The sequence below is a fragment of the Thalassophryne amazonica genome, chromosome 8, assembly GCF_902500255.1.
Source record: "Thalassophryne amazonica chromosome 8, fThaAma1.1, whole genome shotgun sequence".
NCBI lineage: Eukaryota > Metazoa > Chordata > Actinopteri > Batrachoidiformes > Batrachoididae > Thalassophryne > Thalassophryne amazonica.
In genome coordinates, this window is record NC_047110.1 from 71,824,539 (window position 1) to 71,847,311 (window position 22,773).

Genomic DNA, 22,773 nt, shown 5'->3' on the forward strand with positions numbered 1-22,773 from the left:
ATGATATGGGCATGTTTCTCCTACTATAGTGTTGGGCCTATATATCGCATACCGGGTATCATGGATCAGTTTGGATATGTCAAAATACTTGAAGAGGTCATGTTGCCTTATGCTGAAGAGGACATGCCTGTTGTGAAGGTGTAGGAACACGGACCCACAACAGGGGGTGTTAAATGAACGGGCAATGGATAAGCCAAACAGTAACAATTTAATGTTGTAGTGCACAACGAAATACAGACAATCACAGTTTAGGTACCGCCGAATTACAGATTTGAGTGACGTGTGGGCAGGCTTGACGATAGGAGACATCCGTCCTGAGCCGAGCCGGATCCCACACGGCCTTCACCGCCAACGGATCTGAAGAACACCGGAGCCGCCAAGTCCTGGGTCCCCAGGTGGTCACTGTCTCCAGCTGTCAGACCTGGTACTGCTGGCAGAGAACAGAAAAACAGTATTGATGAGTGTGAGTTCGCACACTCAGTAATCCCACAGTCTGTATTCTTTTGGGAGGGAAAATCACACACTCGTGCAGCTCCTGTCTAACCACTTATCTGGATGGAGTATAAGGCGAAGCCGTCGCTGATCACACCTAACGCCAATCCAACTGATAAGGAACACCACAGGAATACGGCTGCAAAAAGAGTCCAGACTATAATGCAGTTTCACTTTCAGTACCTCCTCTTCAGCGGCCCACACAACAATGCCCTTGAAATGGGTGTTTTAACAAGACAATGACCCCAAGCACACTAATAAACAAGCAAAATCTTGGTTCCAAACCAACAAAATTAATACTTCGTAGATGTGAAGAAATCATGAAAAACCGTGGTTATACAACTAAATACTAGTGTAGTGATTCACAGGATTGCTAAAAAAGCAGTTTGAACATAATAGTTTTGAGTTTGTAGCGTCAACAGCAGATGCTACTATTATTGTGAACACCCCCTTTTCTAATTTTTTTTACTAATAGCCCAATTTCATAGCCTTAAAAGTGTGCATATCATGAATGCTTGGTCTTGCTGGATTTGTGAGAATCTACTGAATCTACTGGTACCTTGTTTCCCATGTAACAATAAGAAATATACTCAAAACCTGGATTAATCTTTTTAGTCACATAGCACTACTATTATTCTGAACACTACAGTATAAAGGGAGAAAAGCAGGGGGCCTAAGACGGACCCATGTGGAACCCCTTATTTCATGTCACCAAGATTAGAGGTAGTGTTGTTGTACAAGACACAGTGAGATTGACTGGTTAGTTATGATGTCAACCATGCAAGGACAATCCCAGTAATCCTAAAATGATTCTCCAACCTGTCAAGTAGAATACTGTGATTCACTGTAACAAATGCACTGGTAAGATCTAACACCACCAGAACCATAGTGGTGCCTGAATCCACTGCAATCAGAATGTAATTTACCACTTCAGTGAGAACTGTCTCCATGGAATGATATGTTCTAAATGCAGACTGCAGTGGCTCAAAGAGATTATTCTCAGTAAGGTGGTCCATGAGCCCCTGTGAATCCACATTATTTCCAGAATTTTAGAACAAAATGATAGAACTGTTATCGGCCTATAGTTTTTCAATATACTAGGGTCAAGATTAGATTTCTTAAGTAATGGTTTAATCACTGCAGATTTGAAACAGGTAGGAACAGAGCCTGAGGCTAATGACAAGTTAATCATTTCCAACACAGTAGTCCCAAGAGCAGTCCACAGGTCCTTAAACAGTTTTGTTGCTGTAGGATCGAATAAGCAGGTTGTACTTTTAGCAGACATTACAAGTTTCATCAGCACACCCAGTGAGATACTGTCAAATTCCGTAAAAGTAGGTAACATATTTGTGATTGCAGCAACCTCGATAACAGGGTGTAGTGGCTGGATTAAGGCATGCTGGGATATATTTAACCTCATGTCAGCTATTTTCTGCTCAAAGTCCATCTGAGTCACACCCCCCCCCCCCCCCTCAAAAAAAAAAAAATCACTACATCTTTCGCTGTGCTACCTTTTTTTTGTGCCACCACCTCAAAGGTCTAGAGCATAGGTGGCCTCAATACACTCACATTTCTAGAATAATTTTTTTTTTTATCTGAAGCAGATGCTCAAAGCACTTTACAATGATGCCTCACATTCACCTATTCACTCACCCACAGGTGTCAGCATACTGCCATGTAAGGTGCTCAACTGCTTTGTGTTGCAGTTGTTAACTTTATGACTATTGTTATTGCGCTATACACATCACTCTTATAACTCTTGTTCTTAAAAATTGGGACAGTACACTTCACCACTACTCAGGCATACTTCACTTGTTTATTAAACTTTGTGATTAAAAATTTCACTGCATTCTCTCTGAAACATTTTCATGCCTCCATTGGTATGTCATCTGGACCAGCTGTTTTTTCACTATTCGTCCTCTTCATAGCCGTTCCTACGTCATCCTTACTAATCCATTGTATTTACTAAATGATTTTCTCCACATTATCCAGTCTTCTGTCTTTTTTTCTGTATTCATCAGCTCCTCAAAATACTCCCTCCATCTTCTCAACACATTCTTCTCTCTTATCATCCTCCTGCACATGCTTTCGAGCTCGGCCCATCTGTTTGGTCAATCAGTACAACTCCTTTTCTCCTTCGTTAGTGTTCAACTGCATGTGTTCACTATATGCCTTTTCCTTAGCCTTTGCCCCTTCTCTTTTCACCTTATGCTGCATTTCATTGTTCTCCTATGTGCATATCCCAATTCTGTTTTGCCAACCTTTCTCTTTTTTATTTAAGCATAAAAATTCAAAAAGAAAAAATAATATAGCACCTTCAACTGCACCACAGACTAAAACAGTTAAATGTGGTCTATTAAACATTAGGTCTCTCTCTTCTAAGTCCCTGTTAGTAAATGATATAATAATTGATCAACATATTGATTTATTCTGCCTTACAGAAACCTGGTTACAGCAGGATGAATATGTTAGTTTAAATGAGTCAACACTCCCGAGTCACACTAACTGCCAGAATGCTCGTAGCATGGGCCGAGGCGGAGGATTAGCAGCAATCTTCCATTCCAGCTTATTAATTAATCAAAAACCCAGACAGAGCTTTAATTCATTTGAAAGCTTAACTCTTAGTCTTGTCCATCCAAATTGGAAGTCCCAAAAAACAGTTTTATTTGTTATTATCTATCGTCCACCTGGTCGTTACTGTGAGTTTCTCTGTGAATTTTCAGACCTTTTGTCTGACTTAGTGCTTAGCTCAGATAAGATAATTATAGTGGGCGATTTTAACATCCACACAGATGCTGAGAATGACAGCCTCAACACTGCATTTAATCTGTTATTAGACTCAACTGGCTTTGCTCAAAATGTAAATGAGTCCACCCACCACTTTAATCATACCTTAGATCTTGTTCTGACTTATGGTATGGAAATTGAAGACTTAACAGTATTCCCTAAAAACTCCCTTCTGTCTGATCATTTCTTAATAACATTTACATTTACTCTGATGGACTACCCAGCAGTGGGAAATAAATTTCATTACACTAGAAGTCTTTCAGAAAGCGCTGTAACTAGGTTTAAGGATATGATTCCTTCTTTATGTTCTCTAATGCCATATACCAACACAGTGCAGAGCAGCTACCTAAACTTTGTAAGTGAGATAGAGTATCTCGTCAGTAGTTTTACATCCTCATTGAAGACAACTTTGGATGCTGTAGCTCCTCTGAAAAAGAGAGCTTTAAATCAGAAGTGCCTGACTCCGTGGTATAACTCACAAACTCACAGCTTAAAGCAGATAACCCGTACGTTGGAGAGGAAATGGCGTCCCACTAATTTAGAACATCTTCACTTAGCCTAGAAAAAGAGTCTGTTGCTCTATAAAAAAAGCCCTAGGACATCTTACTACTCATCACTAATTGAAGAAAATAAGAACAACCCCAGGTTTCTTTTCAGCACTGTAGCCAGGCTGACAAAGCGTCAGAGCTCTATTGAGCCGAGTATTCCTTTAACTTTAACTAGTAATGACTTCATGACTTTCTTTGCTAATAAAATTTTAACTATTAGAGAAAAAATTACTCATAACCATCCCAAAGATGTATCATTATCTTTGGCTGCTTTCAGTGATGCCGATATTTGGTTAGACTCTTTCTCTCTGATTGTTCTGTCTGAGTTATTTTCATTAGTTACTTCCTTCAAACCATCAACATGTCTATTAGACCCCATTCCTACCAGGCTGCTCAAGGAAGCCCTACCATTAATTAATGCTTCGATCTTAAATATGATCAATCTATCTTTATTAGTTGGCTATGTACCACAGGCTTTTAAGGTGGCAGTAATTAAACCATTACTTAAAAAGCCATCACTTGACCCAGCTATCTTAGCTAATTATAGACCAATCTCCAACCTTCTTTTTCTCTCAAAAGTTCTTGAAAGGGTAGTTGTAAAACAGCTAATTGATCATCTGCAGAGGAATGGTCTATTTGAAGAGTTTCAGTCAGGTTTTAGAATTCATCATAGTACAGAAACAGCATTAGTGAAGGTTACAAATGATCTTCTTATGGCCTCAGACAATGGAGTCATCTCTGTGCTTGGTCTGTTAGACCTCAGTGCTGCTTTTGATACTGTTGACCATAAAATTTTATTACAGAGATTAGAGCATGGCATAGGTATTAAAGGCACTGCGCTGCGGTGGTTTGAATCATATTTATCTAATAGATTACAATTTGTTCATGTTAATGGGGAATCTTCTTCACAGACTAAGGTTAATTATGGAGTTCCACAAGGTTCTGTGCTAGGACCAATTTTATTCACTTTATACATGCTTCCCTTAGGCAGTATTATTAGACAGCATTGCTTAAATTTTCATTGTTACGCAGATGATACCCAGCTTTATCTATCCATGAAGCCAGAGGACACACACCGATTGTCTTACAGACATAAAGACATGGATGACCTCTAATTTCATGCTTTTAAACTCAGATAAAACTGAAGTTATTGTACTTGGCCCCATAAATCTTAGAAACATGGTGTCTAACCAGATCCTTACTCTGGATGGCATTACCCTGACCTCTAGTAATACTGTGAGAAATCTTGGAGTCATTTTTGATCAGGATATGTCATTCAATGCGCATATTAAACAAATATGTAGGACTGCTTTTTTGCATTTGCGCAATATCTCTAAAATTAGAAAGGTCTTGTCTCAGAGTGATGCTGAAAAACTAATTCATGCATTTATTTCCTCTAGGCTGGACTATTGTAATTAATTATTATCAGGTTGTCCTAAAAGTTCCCTGAAAAGCCTTCAGTTAATTCAAAATGCTGCAGCTAGAGTGCTGACAGGGACTAGAAGGAGAGAGCATATCTCACCCATATTGGCCTCTCTTCATTGGCTTCCTGTTAATTCTAGAATAGAATTTAAAATTATTCTTCTTACTTATAAGGTTTTGAATAATCAGGTCCCATCTTATCTTAGGGACCTCATAGTACCATATCACCCCAATAGAGCGCTTCTCTCTCAGACTGCAGGCTTACTTGTAGTTCCTAGGGTTTGTAAGAGTAGAATGGGAGGCAGAGCCTTCAGCTTTCAGGCTCCTCTCCTGTGGAACCAGCTCCCAATTCAGATGAGGGAGACAGACACCCTCTCTACTTTTAAGATTAGGCTTAAAACTTTCCTTTTTGCTAAAGCTTATAGTTAGGGCTGGATCAGGTGACCCTGAACCATCCCTTAGTTATGCTGCTATAGACGTAGACTGCTGGGGGGTTCCCATGATGCACTGAGTGTTTCTTTCTCTTTTTGCTCTGTATGCACCACTCTGCATTTAATCATTAGTGATTGATCTCTGCTCCCCTCCACAGCATGTCTTTTTCCTGGTTCTCTCCCTCAGCACCAACCAGTCCCAGCAGAAGACTGCTCCTCCCTGAGCCTGGTTCTGCTGGAGGTTTCTTCCTGTTAAAAGGGAGTTTTTCCTTCCCACTGTTGCCAAGTGCTTGCTCACAGGGGGTCGTTTTGACTGTTGGGGTTTTTCCGTAATTATTGTATGGCCTTGCCTTACAATATAAAGCGCCTTGGGGCAACTGTTTGTTGTGATTTGGCGCTATATAAATAAAATTGATTTGATTTGATTTGATTTCTCCTTATACTTTCCTGAACATCTTCATTCCACCAATTCTGCTTGACTCCGTTGCTCTGTCTAGATGCCATGCCCAATACCTTCCTTGCTGTCTCCACTCACCACGTTTTCAGTAGTTTTATAGTTGTCCAGAATCACTTCCTCCCCATCCATACCTGCCTCACCTCCTCTCTGAATTATACATAACAGTCTTAATCCTTCATTTACCACTTTACCACTGAGCTACCATCGCTGACTTGTAATAGGTGCGGGAAAATGCCTGATATCAAGAAGGACATGGACATATTTAAGGAAAAATAAAACCACACATCACATAAAAACACTGCATTTTATTGAATCCCTCTATCAAGCGGGCAATACAAGTATGATCTGTCTGTTCCTCTGTAGATGACCCATGGTCACAGACACGGAGTCAGAAAATGACATGAATGAGAAGCAGTGTGCTCTTATCATGTCCACATCTGCTGGCGGTGTGTCCAGCCAGCCCCACACGCGTGTCCTGCCCGACATGTGTGTCTTGTGGACGGCGCACCCCAGGACAGAGAGCGCGTCATGTGGAACAGAGCTCACATGGGTGACATGACATTCAGATCGCCCGCTGCGTGTTATGATCTGATGGTCTGTTTCACCTGGGGCAGCCTGTCAATGTGCACGCCATGCGCGCACTCACTGCAGCCCTTTGCAACACCAGCCGTGACATCCCCAGTTGTGACGTCCAGAACCACAGATCTCTGCAGTCGCTCCTGTGGGCAGACACACCCCTTGTCAGTTCAGTGCACACACCAACATGTCACTGTGTCTGTTTGCAAAGCCACACTCATGGGGGCACTTAGATAAATTTCACATCCAGCTCGAAAGTGATCGTCTGCTGACTGTTGTCGTGCTAATAGTGCGAATTGCCACACATTTTCTAAGTGTCAAGCAAGCGATGTTAGATGTTCGTGTGTGTCAGCTGGAATTTGGCCAACACCTGCTGCGAGAGGATTCGATGGGCTCTCACAGCACACACTCTGTCTTTCAGCCGCTGGTGTGCACAAATTGTTGTAGCAACGGGTATATGAGATTTTACAGGTAACTACGATTTTACACTTATTGCACACGATTCCTGCTTCATTCGCACTTCATGTGCAATTCGACCACATTCATACTATATGTGAAGGGGCCCTAACACACGTATTGTTTGGTCAAATGAAATGTGTGCAGTTGGGGAAAACTGAGTTTGAATGTTTTTAGTGAAGGTGTGTATAAAATATGTCCTCAACTACATACAGTTATAGATAGACAGACAGACCTTCATCACTATGGTGGCCCACTTGTTGTCCCCATAGGACCAGGACACCGACTGGGTGATGCCTCTGGTTCAGTGGTGCTGTCTGCTCCAAGCCTTGTGGGAGACACATATGGGGGTCTAGATGGAGAAGACAGTGCTGGGACTGGGGTGGACAGCGCCATTTTTCAAGTACCACGCATGTAAGAACACTTGCGACAAAGACTTCCAGTAACAGCTATTGCCATATATGTGATTCAGCTATTTCCATGTGACTAAAGCTTTGCTTATGTGTTTGTCTTTATCACAGTGGAAAGACAATTCCTAATGGCACTGACAAAAAACAACTGGGGACTCCAGAAAATGAAGGTATGTTGTACAAATGCATTCTGTTGAAAAATGTTGATGATGCAAAAGTAAAACAACTTGTTTATTTATAATTGTATGTCTCCACCTGTTGGTAATGTTTTGTAATGACAGTATTATGTTTTGTGTCATTCACTACATTTTAAGTATGTATACATAATGACTTCAACCATGTTTCAAATTTCAGGGGTATGGACATAAAAAAAATAAAATAAAATAAATTGGAGGGTGTTTGAAATGTTCATGTATCCTTATTACCTGTAATTTTAAATATTATGACATTATGATATACAATGGGGAAAATAAGTATTTGACCCCCTGTCAATTTTGCAGGTTTTCCCACCTACAAAGAATGGAGAGGTCTGTAATTTTGTATTGTAGGTACACTTCCACTGTGAGAGACAGAATCTAAAAAAAAAAATCCAGAAAATCACATTGTATGATTTTTAAATAATTATTTTGCATTTTATTGCATAAAATAAGTATTTGACCCCGTACAAAAACAGAGCTTAACAATTGGTACAGAAACATTTGTCTGCCATTACAGAGGTCAGATGTTTCCTATAGTTCTTGACCAAGTTTTCACACACTGCAACAGGGATTTTGGTCCACTCCTTCATACAGATCTTCTCCAAATCGTTCAGGTTTGAAGTTTCAGCTCCCTCCAAAGATTTTCTATTGAGTTCAGGTCTGGAGACTGGCCAGGCCACTCCAGGACCTTGAAATGCTTCTTACAGAGCCCCTCCTTAGTTGCCCTGGCTGAGTGTTTGGGGTCATTGTCATGCTTGAAGACCCCGCCATGACCCACCTTCAATGCTTTTACTGAGGGAAGGAGGTTGTTTGCCAAAATCTTGCAATACATGACCCCATCCATCCTCCCTTCAATACGGTGCAGTCGTCCTGTCCTCTTTGCAGAAGAGCACCCCCAGAGAATGATGTTTCCACCCCCATGTTTCATGGTTGGGATGGTTTTCTTGGGGTTGTTCTCATCCTCTAAACATGGTAAGTGGAGTTGATTCCAAAAAGCTCTATTCTGGTCTCATCTGACCACATGACCTTCTCCCATGCCTCCTCTGGATCATCCAGATGGTCACTGGTGAACTTCAAACGGGCCTGGACATGTGCTGGCTTGAGCAGGGGGCCATTGCTGCCCTGCAGCATTTTAATCCATGACAGCATCATGTGTTACTAATGTAATCTTTGTGACTGTGGTCCCAGCTCTCTTCAGGTCATTGACCAGGTCCTCCTGTGTAGTTCTGAGCTTTCTCAGAATCATCCTTACCCCACAAAGTGAGATCTTGCATGGAATCCCAGACCGAGGGAGATTGACAGTCATCTTGTGTTTCTTCCACTTTCTAATAAATAATCAAAACAGTTGTTGTCTACGACCAAGCTGCTTGCCTGTTGTCCTGTAGTCCATCCCAGCTTTGTGCAGGTCTACAGTTTTGTCCTTGGTGTCCTTAGACAGCTCTTTGGTCTTGGCTATGGTGGACAGGTTGGAGTGTGATTGATTGAGTGTGTGAACAGATGTCTTTTATACAGGTAACAACTTCAAACAGGTGCAATTAATACAGGTAGAGTGCAGAATAAGAGGGCTTCTTAAAGAAAAATTAACAGGTCTGTGTGAGCCAGAATTCTTGCAGGTTGGTAGGGGGTCAAATACTTATTTTATGCAATCAAATGCAAATTAATTATTTCAAAATCATACAATGTGATTTTCTGTCTCTCACAATTGAAGTGTACCTACGATGAACATTACAGACCTCTCCATTCTCTGTAGGTGGGAAAACCTGCAAAACTGACAGGGGGTCAAATACTTGTTTTCCCCACTGTATGAATCAAATTCATGCCTGGAAGAATCTTGTAATGCAATTTCAGACTTCAGTAAAGTTGGCCATAACATTTGCTAACCTTAGTTGGAGCTCTTGTGTGTCTGCCTCACTCTCATTATTGCAGTACCATGCATGGTGCAAGCCAAAGGATACTGTAGTAGGTTATTGTCAGTTGCTAACTTACTTGTTTAATGCACTTTCTTTCTTACCTACATTGGTCTGAATTGGACTGTGTCAAGTATCTCTCAGTGAGTAATGTTTGCTAGTGTGTAACCTAACAGTTTAACTCAGAGTCTAACCAGATGTAGAATCAAACATTCCATTGGGTAACTGTTGCTAATTAACAGCAGCTATAAGACAGAAGGGATTAATTAGTGGCTTGGATAATGCAGAAGCAGAGAATGTCACACTATCCCTCTGTATGTCATAACCATATCTACTTTTCAGAAAGCTCAGGTGTCATGATGCTGTTCTTCCATCTCCAGTTTCAATTTGTAACAAAGAGCCAAAGGTCATTTTAGGCTGGAGTCTGGCAGCTGTCACACTGACAAGGGTCAAATGGTCATTTCCATGGTGCCAAAAGTACTTGTTTAACTTTTTTTTGTCCCTCCTAAACTCTGTTTGATTAATTATTTGCACATCAGTTGTCACAGCTTCTTTAAGACATTTCTTATTTAACTCACTCGATGCCATTGGCTCTTAAACACGTCTTTTCCGATAATAACGCTCAGCGCCAAAGACGTTTTTTTTCTGATGATAAAGGAAAGTCTGAAGTTTCTTTTGGTATGTTTGTTGTTGACATGGACATAGAACTCAATTTTCTATGGGTCTTGAAAAAACACTCAAATGCTGAAAAAATCCTGGCACTGGGATGTTCTGAACTTTGAAAATGGCTGGCACTCAATGAGTTAATGATGGAAATATCACATCTGAGACTCATTCACCAGTCATTAGTCACATAATACACATAATAACTACACAATAAATAAATAAAATAACATAAAAGCTTTTTGTGGTAGATTTTACTCTGATTTTTGGCATTTTTTTTCATCTTGAAATATATACATTTGTTTTGCCTGTCTGTCCAACCAGTGCATACGTGTTTCCCGAACATGTCATTGAAATTAAGGATTTTTATTTTTTTGGTGCAAATATTAAGAATTTTAAGGTACTTATATTTAATTGTTGAGGCTTTTGAAGAGTCACCTTGGACTTTTTAAAACTAAGATTCAACTATATTTTCTAGCCGTGTAGTCCATAGCCCTGTGTACAAACAACAAGGCTTCAGTCTGTTTACCACTCTATTTTGCCCTAAACACATTAGAGATCCGAGTTTGTCCATCTTTACATGATGCTCTGGCCCTGCAGTAGACCAGTGGCCTGTCCAGGATGTATCCTTCCTTTTGCCCAGTGATCAGTAGGATTGACCCAAGCCCCCTTGCAATTCTGAACCAGAATAAGAGAGTTCAGAACACAAATGAGTGAATGTAGGTAATAATCTGACCAATTGGAACCAATGTCAGTTTCAATACACTTTATTACCTTCTTTTCTGTGACACAAAGTTTTACTTATATCGCCACTGACATGTCAACAGAGTCCATTATCATCCTCAAAGTCAGATCTAGCACCAATTCTTAGGTCTTTGCGATCTGGCTGCCCATTTTCAGTCTGAGAACCGACATATGCAGGCTTAACATCTTGCCAGAGAAAACTCTCACTCTTTAGAGTGCTAGCTATAGCCACAGTTTGCCATGTCCTCCTCAGCACCAGACCCTGTTGAGCATGGAAGTCATCCCAATGTTATTTTTTGTGAGGTTGATTGTCTTTAGCTCAACCATCTTGTCCCACAGTTCTGATCCTCAGAAACTGTGTCATGGCTTTCCTGTCATGCCAAGGTGACAGCTGACAATTCTGTGCTCCTGCTGGTTACTGGCCTGTATACATTGCATGCAATGTTCCATTCTTGAGGGCATCCACCAGCATCTACTCTTACTGCTTTCCTAGTGGGTACCAGACAAAAACTCGCAGCCTGCATCTTCTCTCGTGGGGACTGTTACAAGAACATTCTACTTTGGACTTAATGCCTGGGGAGGATTAAATAAGTGATTCATTCCAGGGACTCCTGCCCATGGGCCATCCAGTTCATTCCTAGATTAATTTAATTCTACATCATCTCAGCAACCAGACTTACCTTCTGATTGTTTCAGTCCTGACTAACTATCGCTGCCAAGTCACCCATTTCACTATGGTCTGCTTGTCCCCGGTGCTTACAGCCGACTGCTTCAGCTCTCTCATTAACATATTGTATTTTTGCAAACATGGTAACTAATTTAACTAGACTTTGGTTTCTGTGAAGACTCTCAGTTGTCCAAGTGGTTTCCATAGTAGAGAAGCATGAATCTTCAACTGGATTGGGTTGCTTGACACGAGGACGTTTCGCTTCTAACCGGAGAAGCTTCCTCAGCTAAAATTCTTGCTCTGGTAGTCTGACTTCTGTCTTGACTCTTGTAGAGAAGAATAATAGAAGCCAGCAAAAGCTGGAGTTTTAAACTCCAGCTTTTGAAGGACAAGTAGGACATGCTCCAACTACTCCACATTAGGAATGCCCCAGCAGTCACTGTGTGCAGGGTTTGATCAGAGTCGCTACACTAAGAAATGACTGCCTTTGTTGTGAAGATCACCATGTGAATTGCTGTTTACTTATTTTCAGGAGGTAAAACACAAGTAATGGGGGAGATAAAAGTGGCTCTTAAAAAAGAGGTGAAGACAGAGGGAGACCAATTGGTCTTGGAGATCCTTCAATGCAGAAACATCACCTACAAGTTCAAAAGTCCAGATCATCTACCAGGTTCAGTAGCCACTATACAGCATACATGTATGCTTATGCTAGAAAAAAAAAAAATCTATTAACTCATTTGTGTTCATGTCCACCAGACTTGTATGTCAAATTGTATGTGATGAATGTGGCAACGCAGAAGAGGATCATCAAGAAGAAGACCAGAGTTTGTCGACATGACAGGGAGCCCTCTTTCAATGAGACTTTCAGGTTCCCGCTCAACCCTACTGGACACTCAATACAGGTACAATAAAATCCAAGAATATGGTAAATGTGGTGAGAATGAAGCAAGGTAGAGTTGGTTTTGTCCATCAGTTGCAGATGATGGCTCAGACGTTAATGCTCCAACTGTGGCATTTTACTGGAAGTGAAAACTATACTATTACACAGAGGTGGAACAAAGTCACCATCAAGTCACTTTCAAGTCATGAATTAGCAAGTCATAATGACCACCAGTTGTTTGCAAGCTGACTTGAGACTTGAAGACTGATGACTCGAGAATGACTGGACAGTGACTTCGCCCCACCTCTGCTATTACATGCTTTTAAAATTTCAAAGAAAATAAGTACTAACAAACAAAGTAAATAAGTGATCATGTTTGCAAGAATAATTATAGCCACACAAGGATTTAAAACGTGTAGTAAGATTCATTTTATGGTTCAATTTGAGTTTATGTCCACTGTTTTTTTGTTAGAAGGGAACAATGACAGCAACAACTGCGGCTTTAGCTCAGTCTGTAGAACACTAACTGAAAGACTCGCTATGAAATTGTGGCTGTCAAAATGTCACGTAATATGAAAATTAAGATGTCGAAAAAGTTGTTGCATTCTAAATGCTTGACCAGTATAACCTTATTTTCAACGTAAAAATATTATGAGAATGGCATTAAACATTAATATAACAGCCAATAATGATTTTCTAAGTAACTATTTTGTTGATTACCAGTGTCCTGTTCAAAGAATCACCTGTTTACATGCAACGTAGGGCTGTGTATGTTCAGTCCTGCATTGTGAACCTGTTCCCCCTCCACATAAGTCCATTTTTAAGTCTGTTTTTTTTTCTCCCCACTTTGAGAGCTGTTAGACTTGTTAAAAGTCTATAACTGCCATCATTTTGCTTAAAGTGGATAGCAGGGGGTTGGGTGGGTGAATGGAAGAGGATTGGCTGAAGAGGAAAGCTCTCTTTATGGCCTGAAGTCTGGTGCAAGTGCTACATCTTGTGGAAGAGTAATTATTCGTAGTTCCCTTAAAGAAATAAAGAGAAAACCCTTGATACAGTATCTCTGTAGGGCTACCTGGCGTATAACAATCATCTGACATTGATCACTCAATAATAAAATGATTGCTAAAATAAAATGTGAATACAACTCCAAATCAGAATAGGTTAGGGCAGTATGGAAAAAACTAAAACACAAAAAACTGCAGTTTTTCTTAGATTTAATTTGGCTTTTATTTCATTGCAAGCAGTATAAACCAAACATATTTCATGCAAAAAAAAACAAAAAAAAAACAGGGCTCTTTCTAATATTTCCATTCCTTCTCACATTTAAAAGATATTTTGAAGACACTAAACAGTTAAATGATTCAGGTGTTATTTTGTCCCATTCTCCCTGCAAACACATCTTAAGGTGTGCAGTAGTACAGGGTCATCTTGTTGCGTTTTTCATTTCAAAATTCTATTGGGGACCAGTCAAGACTGCAGGCAGCCCAGCCCAGCATATCTCCTATTTCAACAGCTATGCCTTTGTAATGTGTGCAGAATGCGCACTGTTTTGTTGAAATATACATGGAAGCCTCTGGAAAAGATGTCACCAAATGTTGCTCAAGAAATCTCAGTGTACTCTTATGCATTAATGCTGTCATCACAGAAATGTAAAGTACTTTTGCCAAGGGCACTGACACAATCTGATACCATGACTGACCCTGGCTTTTGGACTTGTTCCTCATAACAGTCTGGATGGTCCTTTTTGACTTTGGTCCAGATCACACAGCATCCATTTCTTACAAAAAACAACACAAAAAAAAAAGCAACTGGAATACTGATTCCTCTGACCACAATACATCTTTCCAAAAATTTTAGCTGAGGAAGCTTCTGCGATTTGAAGCAAAACGTCCTCGCGTCAAGCAACCCAGTCCAGTCGAAGATTCAAGCTTCTCTACTATCTTTCCAATGTTCAATGGCCCAACCCAGATGCATCTTGGCAAGGTTATCATAGGGCTTGTTTTTTTGTATAGTAAAGATTTAAGTACCATTTGTGAACATAATTCTGTATTTTAGTGCTTGACAAAGATTTCCCAAAGTAGCCCCTTGCTCATACTATTATATCAGCTATTGATGAATGACTGTTCTTGATGTAGGACTTTCTGAAGGATCAGAGCTTCAGCTTGTGCTTTTGCCCTTTATGCATTGACATTCCTCCAGAGTCCCTAAATCATTTCATGACATTACACACTGTAGAGGGATAAATATGCATATCCCATCCAGTCTTTTTTGAGGAAAATTGTTTAGAATCATTTCAATATGTTTTAATGTATTTGTTGACAAAATAGAGATCATTTGCCCACTTTTGCTCCTAAAAGCCTTTCGTGGATACTGCGTTTGTACCAGCGTGTGATTCCAATCACCTGTTGAGATCACTTGTTTGAAATATCTTTTTAAAAATTTCTAGCCCTAATTTGACAAAATCATTTTTTTTTTAATATGGTGCAGGGCTGAAATGTCAGAATGGATGTATATTGACAAATTACTGATGTATATTGATAAATGTACTGTCTGGAATGATGTTGTGGCAGTACCAGGAACCGGAAATGCATTCAAAATGCTGTGAGGCAGGAGTTAAAGGAAAACGGTTTAATATAATACTAACACTGGGTAAAAAGGTAATACTGCAAATGACGGAGACCAAGAGGTGAAGACACTGGAGAATGGGCTGCAGGTGCAGGAAACCAGGCGGGCCAGTGGAACTGATGGTGGCTGCAGACTGCACAAAAAACAAACATAAAATAAAATTAGAATTCATTCAAAAGCTTGAAAAAACTACAGGTTAAGAACTTTTCCAAGACAAGCAGTATCACTGGAGGCCAGTATTATCACTCTAGGGAACAGAATAATCTGGCAGCATCCTTCTTAAATAGACGCGGCTGATTTGATGAAGGTGTACCGCAGCCACAGGTGTTCATGATGATCGGCTCCAGTGGCAGGGAAACATAGGAAGGAGGAGAGAAAAAACAAACAGGAGTCAGACCACTTCTCATCTGCTGCATCAGATACTAGATGATGACGGCAGACATGATTCATTACGGCCCTGTCCCACTGGCGTTTAGCAGGATTTGCGCATGAAATGAGGAGACAAAAGCTGAGCGTCCGCAACAAAGGTGGGCGGAAATGACAAATGTCCCGGGGTGGATCAGCGAATACATGAGGAAGAAAAGCGGATATAACAGGGAACAGAAGCGAAGGCGACCGCGGAGGCGCCCCCATGAGGGGCACAGCGGCCGTGATGCACTCGCTTCATCCGTGCCCACTCTGTCTGCATGCGCGACATACCATTTGCGACCGTGATGTGGCCGTGCTGGGCACGTGTCATATCTGTTTTGCACGCTGTCCCGGTCTGCCGCCAAGCCGCGCCAACCCGTCGGTTGCGGATATCAGCGGATGACAGGGGATATGCGGCGCGTTGGTTGTGTATGTCCTGCGTATGTCTTCGGTATGTGTTCAGGCAGTGATGCGGATCTCATGCGTGCCTCTGCGGATGATCACGGACGTGTTCGGATGGCGGCCGACTCATACAGGAATGTTACACGCTTATTGCGGTTGTTTGGCGGATGTGGGCCACTTTTGTGCGCATTCCATCCGCAAATCCTCCTAAACGCCAGTGGGACAGGGCCCTTAGACACACAATAATTGCATTTAATCAAAAATGCAACAGTACTTTTGGTGTTTGAACAGCATTCTATTAAAAAGAGGTTGTGGCTATGATTCTTCTTTAAATGACCAATTTTTGTAAGGCTTCTTTCTGCTTAATTTCTCACTGTACTGTGGAATGACAAGCAAGTCATTCCTGCTTATCTGACATAAATCAGTGTCTCTGCACAAAAAAAAAAAAAAAAAAAATATCCCTCTTCAACTTTAATCATGTTTGAAGATAAAAGTAGATCCAGTTTGTCCGTGTAGCTGTAGCAAGTGGGAAAAGCTGAGATTTTTAACTTTTGATCCCACCATCATGGGGTGTGGGGTCCCATGCACACAGCTAGTGATGTAAATTTTCCATCATTTTCCAAACTGAAATAAACTGAACATCCAATTCACTGTCCAAATCCAATTTGCCATCATGTGATTACAACATAGGATGTTTTTGTCACTTATCCCACAAAAGAGCAAAAATACTTGTGCTGTCAAGCAGGTTGTGAATTGTACAATGAAATGTGGGGTCCTTACCTATCAGGGGATCCTTATCTAATATCAGTTAAATCAAATGATTACTTTAGCTAGCTAAAGTTAGTTTGTTAAACTGTAATCAGAGGCAGAACTTTAAAACTCGCCAACATTGGCATTCACCCGTAGACACTTGACATAAACTAATTCAGGTCCTCTAAAGGTAAAAAAGCATAGTATATTAGCAAATGACATTTGCCTACTACAGTATCCTTTGTCTTGCTCCATGTACTACATTGCAATAATGGGAGTGAGGCAGACAGTTGACAGGTTCAGCAGCTAAGGTTAACAAATATTATGGTCCACATTAGGGGTGTATGAAATTATATTACATGATTCTTTCAGGCTTGAAAATGGTGACTATCTTGTGATATTTACAGTAATAGCTAAGAAAGCTATATAACAGCTTGATCCCTCCAACATTTTTGTTTTTTACCTCTTTGTGGGTAGGGTTTGTCTTAAGGTGTATTCACACAAGGCATTCTGGACCATGCCAAAGTGCATACCAGCCCCAAAGTCCAGTTTATTTATCTAGTCTGAGAATTCTGGACCATGGTCTAGGCTGGCCCGACATGCAGAGGTGGTCCGAGGTGTGGTCCAGCTGGACTCAACCATTGCCACTTGTAATGTAGCCACACACAGTGCAGGAGCACTGATGTCATACCATTGACACAACTGTTTAATTGAACAATTACTATTAATTTTATTATTAATACTTGGATAATACAGTCTTCAACTCAGCCACATGGGGTGTGCAGCCAGTACATTCTGAGTGCCGGTCCCAAGCCCGGATAAATGAGGAGGGTTGTGTCAGGAAGGGCATCCAGCGTGAAACAAGCCAACCCAACTATGCAGACTAAGAATCGACCTTCCATACCGTATTGGTCGAGGCCCGTGTTAACAACGCCCACCACCGGTGCTGTTGCCCAACAGGGTGCCGGGGGTAATTGGGCTACTGCTGGGCAAAGACAACAAAGAAGGGGAGGAGAACGTTTCCACAAACAGCGGGAGAAGAAGAAAACTGGAAGGGTGGAAATGAGAGTGGGGACATTGAATGTTGGTAGTATAACTGGTAAAAGGAGAGAGCCGGCTGATATGTTGAAGAGGAGAAAGGTAGACATATTGTGTGTGCAAGAGACCAAGTGGAAGGGAAGTAAGAGCAGGAGCATCAGCGGTGGGTACAAGTTGTTGTACCATGGTGAGGACAGGAAGAGAAATGGTGCTGGGGTGACAGGGTGATGAGTGTGAAGTTGGAATTGAAGGAGTGATGATGAATATCATCAGTGCATATGCCCCACAGGTAGGTTGTGAGATGAGGGAGAAAGAAGATTTGTGGAATGTGTCAGATGAGGTGGTGGAGAGTGTGCCCAAGCATGAAAGAGTGGTGATAGGAGCGGACTTCAATGGGCATGTTGGTGAAGGGAACAGAGGTGATGAGGAAGTAATGGGTACATATGGTATTAAGGATAGGAATGGGGAAGGACAGATGGTAGTTGATTTTGCAAAAAGGATGGAAATGGCTGTGGTCAATGCCTACCTTAAGAAAAGGGAGGAGCACAGGGTAACATAAACTGTACTCAGTGTTGCCACAGTTACTTTGTAAAAGTAACTTAGTTACTTTACTGATTACTCAATTGTAAAAGTAACTAAGTTAGATTACTAGTTACTTTTTTAGTTACTTTTCCCAGCTGCCGACAACAACCCTCTGCCACCTCAACATGACAATGATACCTGTTTTGCCAAAACTCACTTTATAGTCACCCTTTCTTGACTTCAATGAAAATAAATACTTGTTTTATAAAAAGTAAAATAAAGACGTCTTTCTTGACCTCATATTTAACTGTTGACAGCACTGTAACAGTAAAACTTGCAATTTCGAGCCTACATTGTTTATAAAGGTAACTATTAAATTCTAACATTTTTCTAACATTTAAATTCTCTCTAAACATTTTACTTGTCGAAATTATTATTATTTTAAGCAATATTAGTTGTAGTAAAAAACGGCTTAAAAATTGCACCTTTAATCTAGGGGTGTTGTGGGGGAGGGGGGCACATCCTTGCCCCACGCCCCCATCCCATCTGGATTCGCCCCTGCTTTGGCGTTTGAGCACAAAGAATGGATAACATTTATTTATGCAGAAAACAGGACCAGATTTACAGGTAAGAAAGTTTTATTGCGTTTTCACATCATGTGGTCCTCAGAAAGAGAGTTTAGGTGCATTTGAGTGGAAAATAGTGTTAGTTGTTGACGCGTCGCGGAGGATCAGCTGTTTTTAACGACCAGATACAGAGCGGCTCAGCTCAGAATTCTAAATAAAGGAGGAAAAAAGTATAAAAATGTCTTTGTAAAGCTCAGTGCAGGTGTGCTGATCACCGCACTTTAAGAGGTGAGGACGAGTCGAGCAGCTGCAAAAAACCGCGGATTAAAAGATCACAGCTCGCTTAAAGTGGGCAGTTCAGTCGAACCCCGACCTCCTGCCCATAGACCAAGTTTAATGCTGTTATCGACCCACAATGAAAAATAATAGTAACGCACAGTGACATGGAGAAGTAACTTTAATCTGATTACTGATTTGGAAAGATTAACGCATTAGATTACTTGTTACTAAAAAAAGTGGTCAGATTAGAGTAACGCGTTACTAAGTAACGCGTTACCGGCATCACTGACTGTACTTCTCTGCCACTCCAGACTTCCTCATACAATACCACAGCTCTTCTCTTGGCACCCTATCATAAGCTTTTTCTAAATCTGCAAACATACAATGTAACTCTTTCTGGCCTTCTCTGTACTTCTCCAACAGTATTCTCAGAGCAAACATTGGTGGTGGGATTACACCAAGGATCAGCTCTGAGTCCTTTCTTGTTTGCAGTGGTGATGGACAGGTTGATGGATGAGATCAGACAGGAGTCCCCATGGACTATGATGTTTGCAGATGACATTGTGATCTGTAGTGAGGATAGAGAGCAAGTTGAGTCTTGTCTGGAGAGGTGGAGATATGCTTTGGAGACAAGCGGAATGAAAGTCAGTAGAAGCAAGACTGAGTACATGTGTGTGAATGAGAGGGAGCCCAGTGGAATAGTGCAGTTACAAGGAGTAGAAGTGGTGAAATTAGATGAGTTTAAATATTTGGAGTCAACTGTTCAAAGTAATGGAGAGTGTGGTAGAGAGGTGAAGAAGAGAGTGCAGGCAGGGTAGAGTGGATGGAAAAGGCGGCAGGAGTGATTTGTGACTGAAGAATATCAGCAAGAGTGAAGGGGAAAGTTTACAAGACAGTAGTGAGACCACTCTGTACGGCTTAGAGACGGTGGCACTAACAAAAAGTTGGGAGGCAGAGCTGGAGGTGGCAGAGCTGAAGATGTTGAGATTCTGTTTGGGAGTGACGAAAATGGACAAGATTAGGAATGAACATATCAGAGGGACAGCTCAGGTGGGACGTTTGGAGACAAAGTCAGAGAGGCAAGATTGAGATGGTTTGGACATGTGCAGAGGTGGGACCCAGGGTATATAGGGAGAAGGATGCTGAGGATGGAGCCACCAGGCAGGAGGAGAAGAGGGAGGCCAAAGAGGAGGTTTGTGGATGTGCTGAGGGAGGACATGCAGGTGGTTTGGTGTGACAGAGGAAGATACAGAGGACAGGGTGAGATGGAAACGATTGATCTGCTGTGGTGACCCCTGACGGGAACAGCCGAAAGACAAAGAAGAAGAAGAAGGATAATACAGTCTTCAATTCATTCAAAATCATTGGAGTTAAAAACAGGTCTGTTCTCTTACCTTATAAATGAACTTGAAATGTGGTCAGTGAGAAAGGCCTCAAAAATATTTCCTCATTTTTTGCTTCCATAAAACTCCTCATGAGTGCAGTATTATTGATTGATAAAGCCCTTTTTGCAGAATTTATTTGAATCGGACAAGTTTTGTTTTGGAAGGTGGGGTGAAGTTCCTCAGTATTCTGCCACATCCGAATGTGCCATATGGACTGTGTGCATCAATGCTACTATTTCGCTACCTTTTACTTTCTGTAAAATTATCCACAGAAATTACCTGAGTTTATATTAAGCTTGTGTGCACACAACCATTTGTGGAAAAGCAATTTTTCACTGTTTGACTCAGGCATGGTTCACTTAAACACATATTTGTTAAACACCCTTTGTGTGCAGAGTCATTACCCCAGGTAGAGGAGTTAAAGTATCTTGGGGTCTTGTTGGGAACAACTTGGAGAGTGAGATTTATAGGCTAATTCTGGCAGCATCCGATGTTTTACAGATGCTGTAGTGGAACGTCGCAGTGAGGAAGGAGTTGAGCCAGAAGGTGAGGCTCTCAACTTACCAGTAGATTTACGCTACTATTCTCACCTATAGTCATGAACTTTAGGTAACGACCAAAAGAATAAGGTCGCTGATATGAGCAGCGGAAATGAGATTCCTCCGTCGGGTATCTGGGCTTACACTCCTGGGCAGGGAGAGAAGCTTGACTATCTTTGAGAGATTACGAGTAGAGCCGCTGCTTCTTTGCATTGAAAGGAGCCAGTTGAGGTGGTTTGGGCATCTGGTGAGGATGCCCCCTGGTTGTCTCCCTAGGGTGTCTTCCAGGCATGTTCAACTGTGAGGAGGACACAGGAAAGTCACAGGACACACTGGAGAGATTATATTTCTCAGCTGGTTTGGGAACGCCTGAGGATCCCTCGGGAAGAGTTAAGGAACTTGACTGAGAATAGGAAAGTGTAGGACCCAGATAAGCAGCAGAAAATGAAGGAATGAATTAATTAATTTTTATTTTATTTTTTTAGAAGCAACAGCTGTGTTCCTGGCCTGTTTATTGAGAAACCACACCCATCCATCCATCCATCCATTTTCTTCCACTTTATCCGGAGTCGGATCGCAGGGGCAGCAGCTCAAGCAAAGCCGCCCAGACCTCCCGATCCACACACACCTCTCCCAGCTCCTCTGGGGGAACCCCAAGGCTTTCCCAAGCCAGCTGAGAGATGTAGTCCCTCCAGCGTGTCCTGGGTCTTCCCCGGGGCCTCCTCCCAATGGGACGTGCCCGGAACACCTCTCCAGCGAGGCATCCAGGGGGCATCCGGAAAAGATGCCTGAGCCACCTCAACTGACTCCTTTCGACGTGGAGGAGCAGCGGCTGGACTCTGAGCTCCTCCCGTGTGAGCGAGCTCCTCACCCTATCTCTAAGGGTGCGCCCAGCCACCCTGCGGAGGAAACTCATCTCGGCCACTTGTACTCGCGATCTCGTTCTTTCGGTCATGAGACAAATCTCATGACCATACGTGAGGATCGGAACGTAGATCGATCGGTAAATTGAGAGCTTTGCCCCCCTACTCAGCTCTCTCTTCACCACGACGGTCCGATACAGCGACCGCATCACTGCAGATGCTGCACCGATCCGTCTATCGATCTCACGCTCCATCCGTCCCTCACTCGTGAACAAGACCCCGAGATACTTAAACTCCTCCACTTGAGGCAAGGACACTCCACCGACCTGAAGAGGGCAAAGCACCTTTTTCCGGTCGAGAACCATGGCCTCGGATTTGGAGGTGCTGATTTTCATCCCGGACGCTTCACACTCGGCTGCAAACTGCCCCAGTGCACGCTGAAGGTCCTGATTTGATGAAGCCAACAGAACCACATCGTCCGCAAACAGCAGAGACGAGATTCTGTGGTTCCCAAACCAGACCCCCTCTACACCCTGGCTGCACCTAGAAATTCTGTCCATAAAAATAATGAACAGAACCGGTGACAAAGGACAGCCCTGGCGGAGGCCAACGTGCACTGGAAACAGGTTTGACTTACTACCGGCAATGTGAACCAAGCTCCTGCCGTGGTCGTACAGGGACCGGATAGCCCTTAGCAAAGGACCCCGGACCCCGTACTCCCGGAGCACTCCCCACAGGGTGCCCCGAGGGACACGGTCG

The 22,773-nt window shown here is 42.0% G+C and overlaps 1 protein-coding gene across 1 annotated transcript in view; it reads left to right on the top strand.

Annotated features, from left to right (window-relative positions):
- The window catches only part of pclob (piccolo presynaptic cytomatrix protein b), a 175,717-nt gene that overhangs the window by 150,731 nt on the left and 2,213 nt on the right, over window positions 1-22,773 (top strand). The window contains 4 exon segments of the mRNA XM_034175495.1: window positions 7,442-7,583; window positions 7,691-7,749; window positions 12,290-12,427; window positions 12,514-12,659. Coding sequence (XP_034031386.1) covers window positions 7,442-7,583; window positions 7,691-7,749; window positions 12,290-12,427; window positions 12,514-12,659 — 485 coding nt within the window.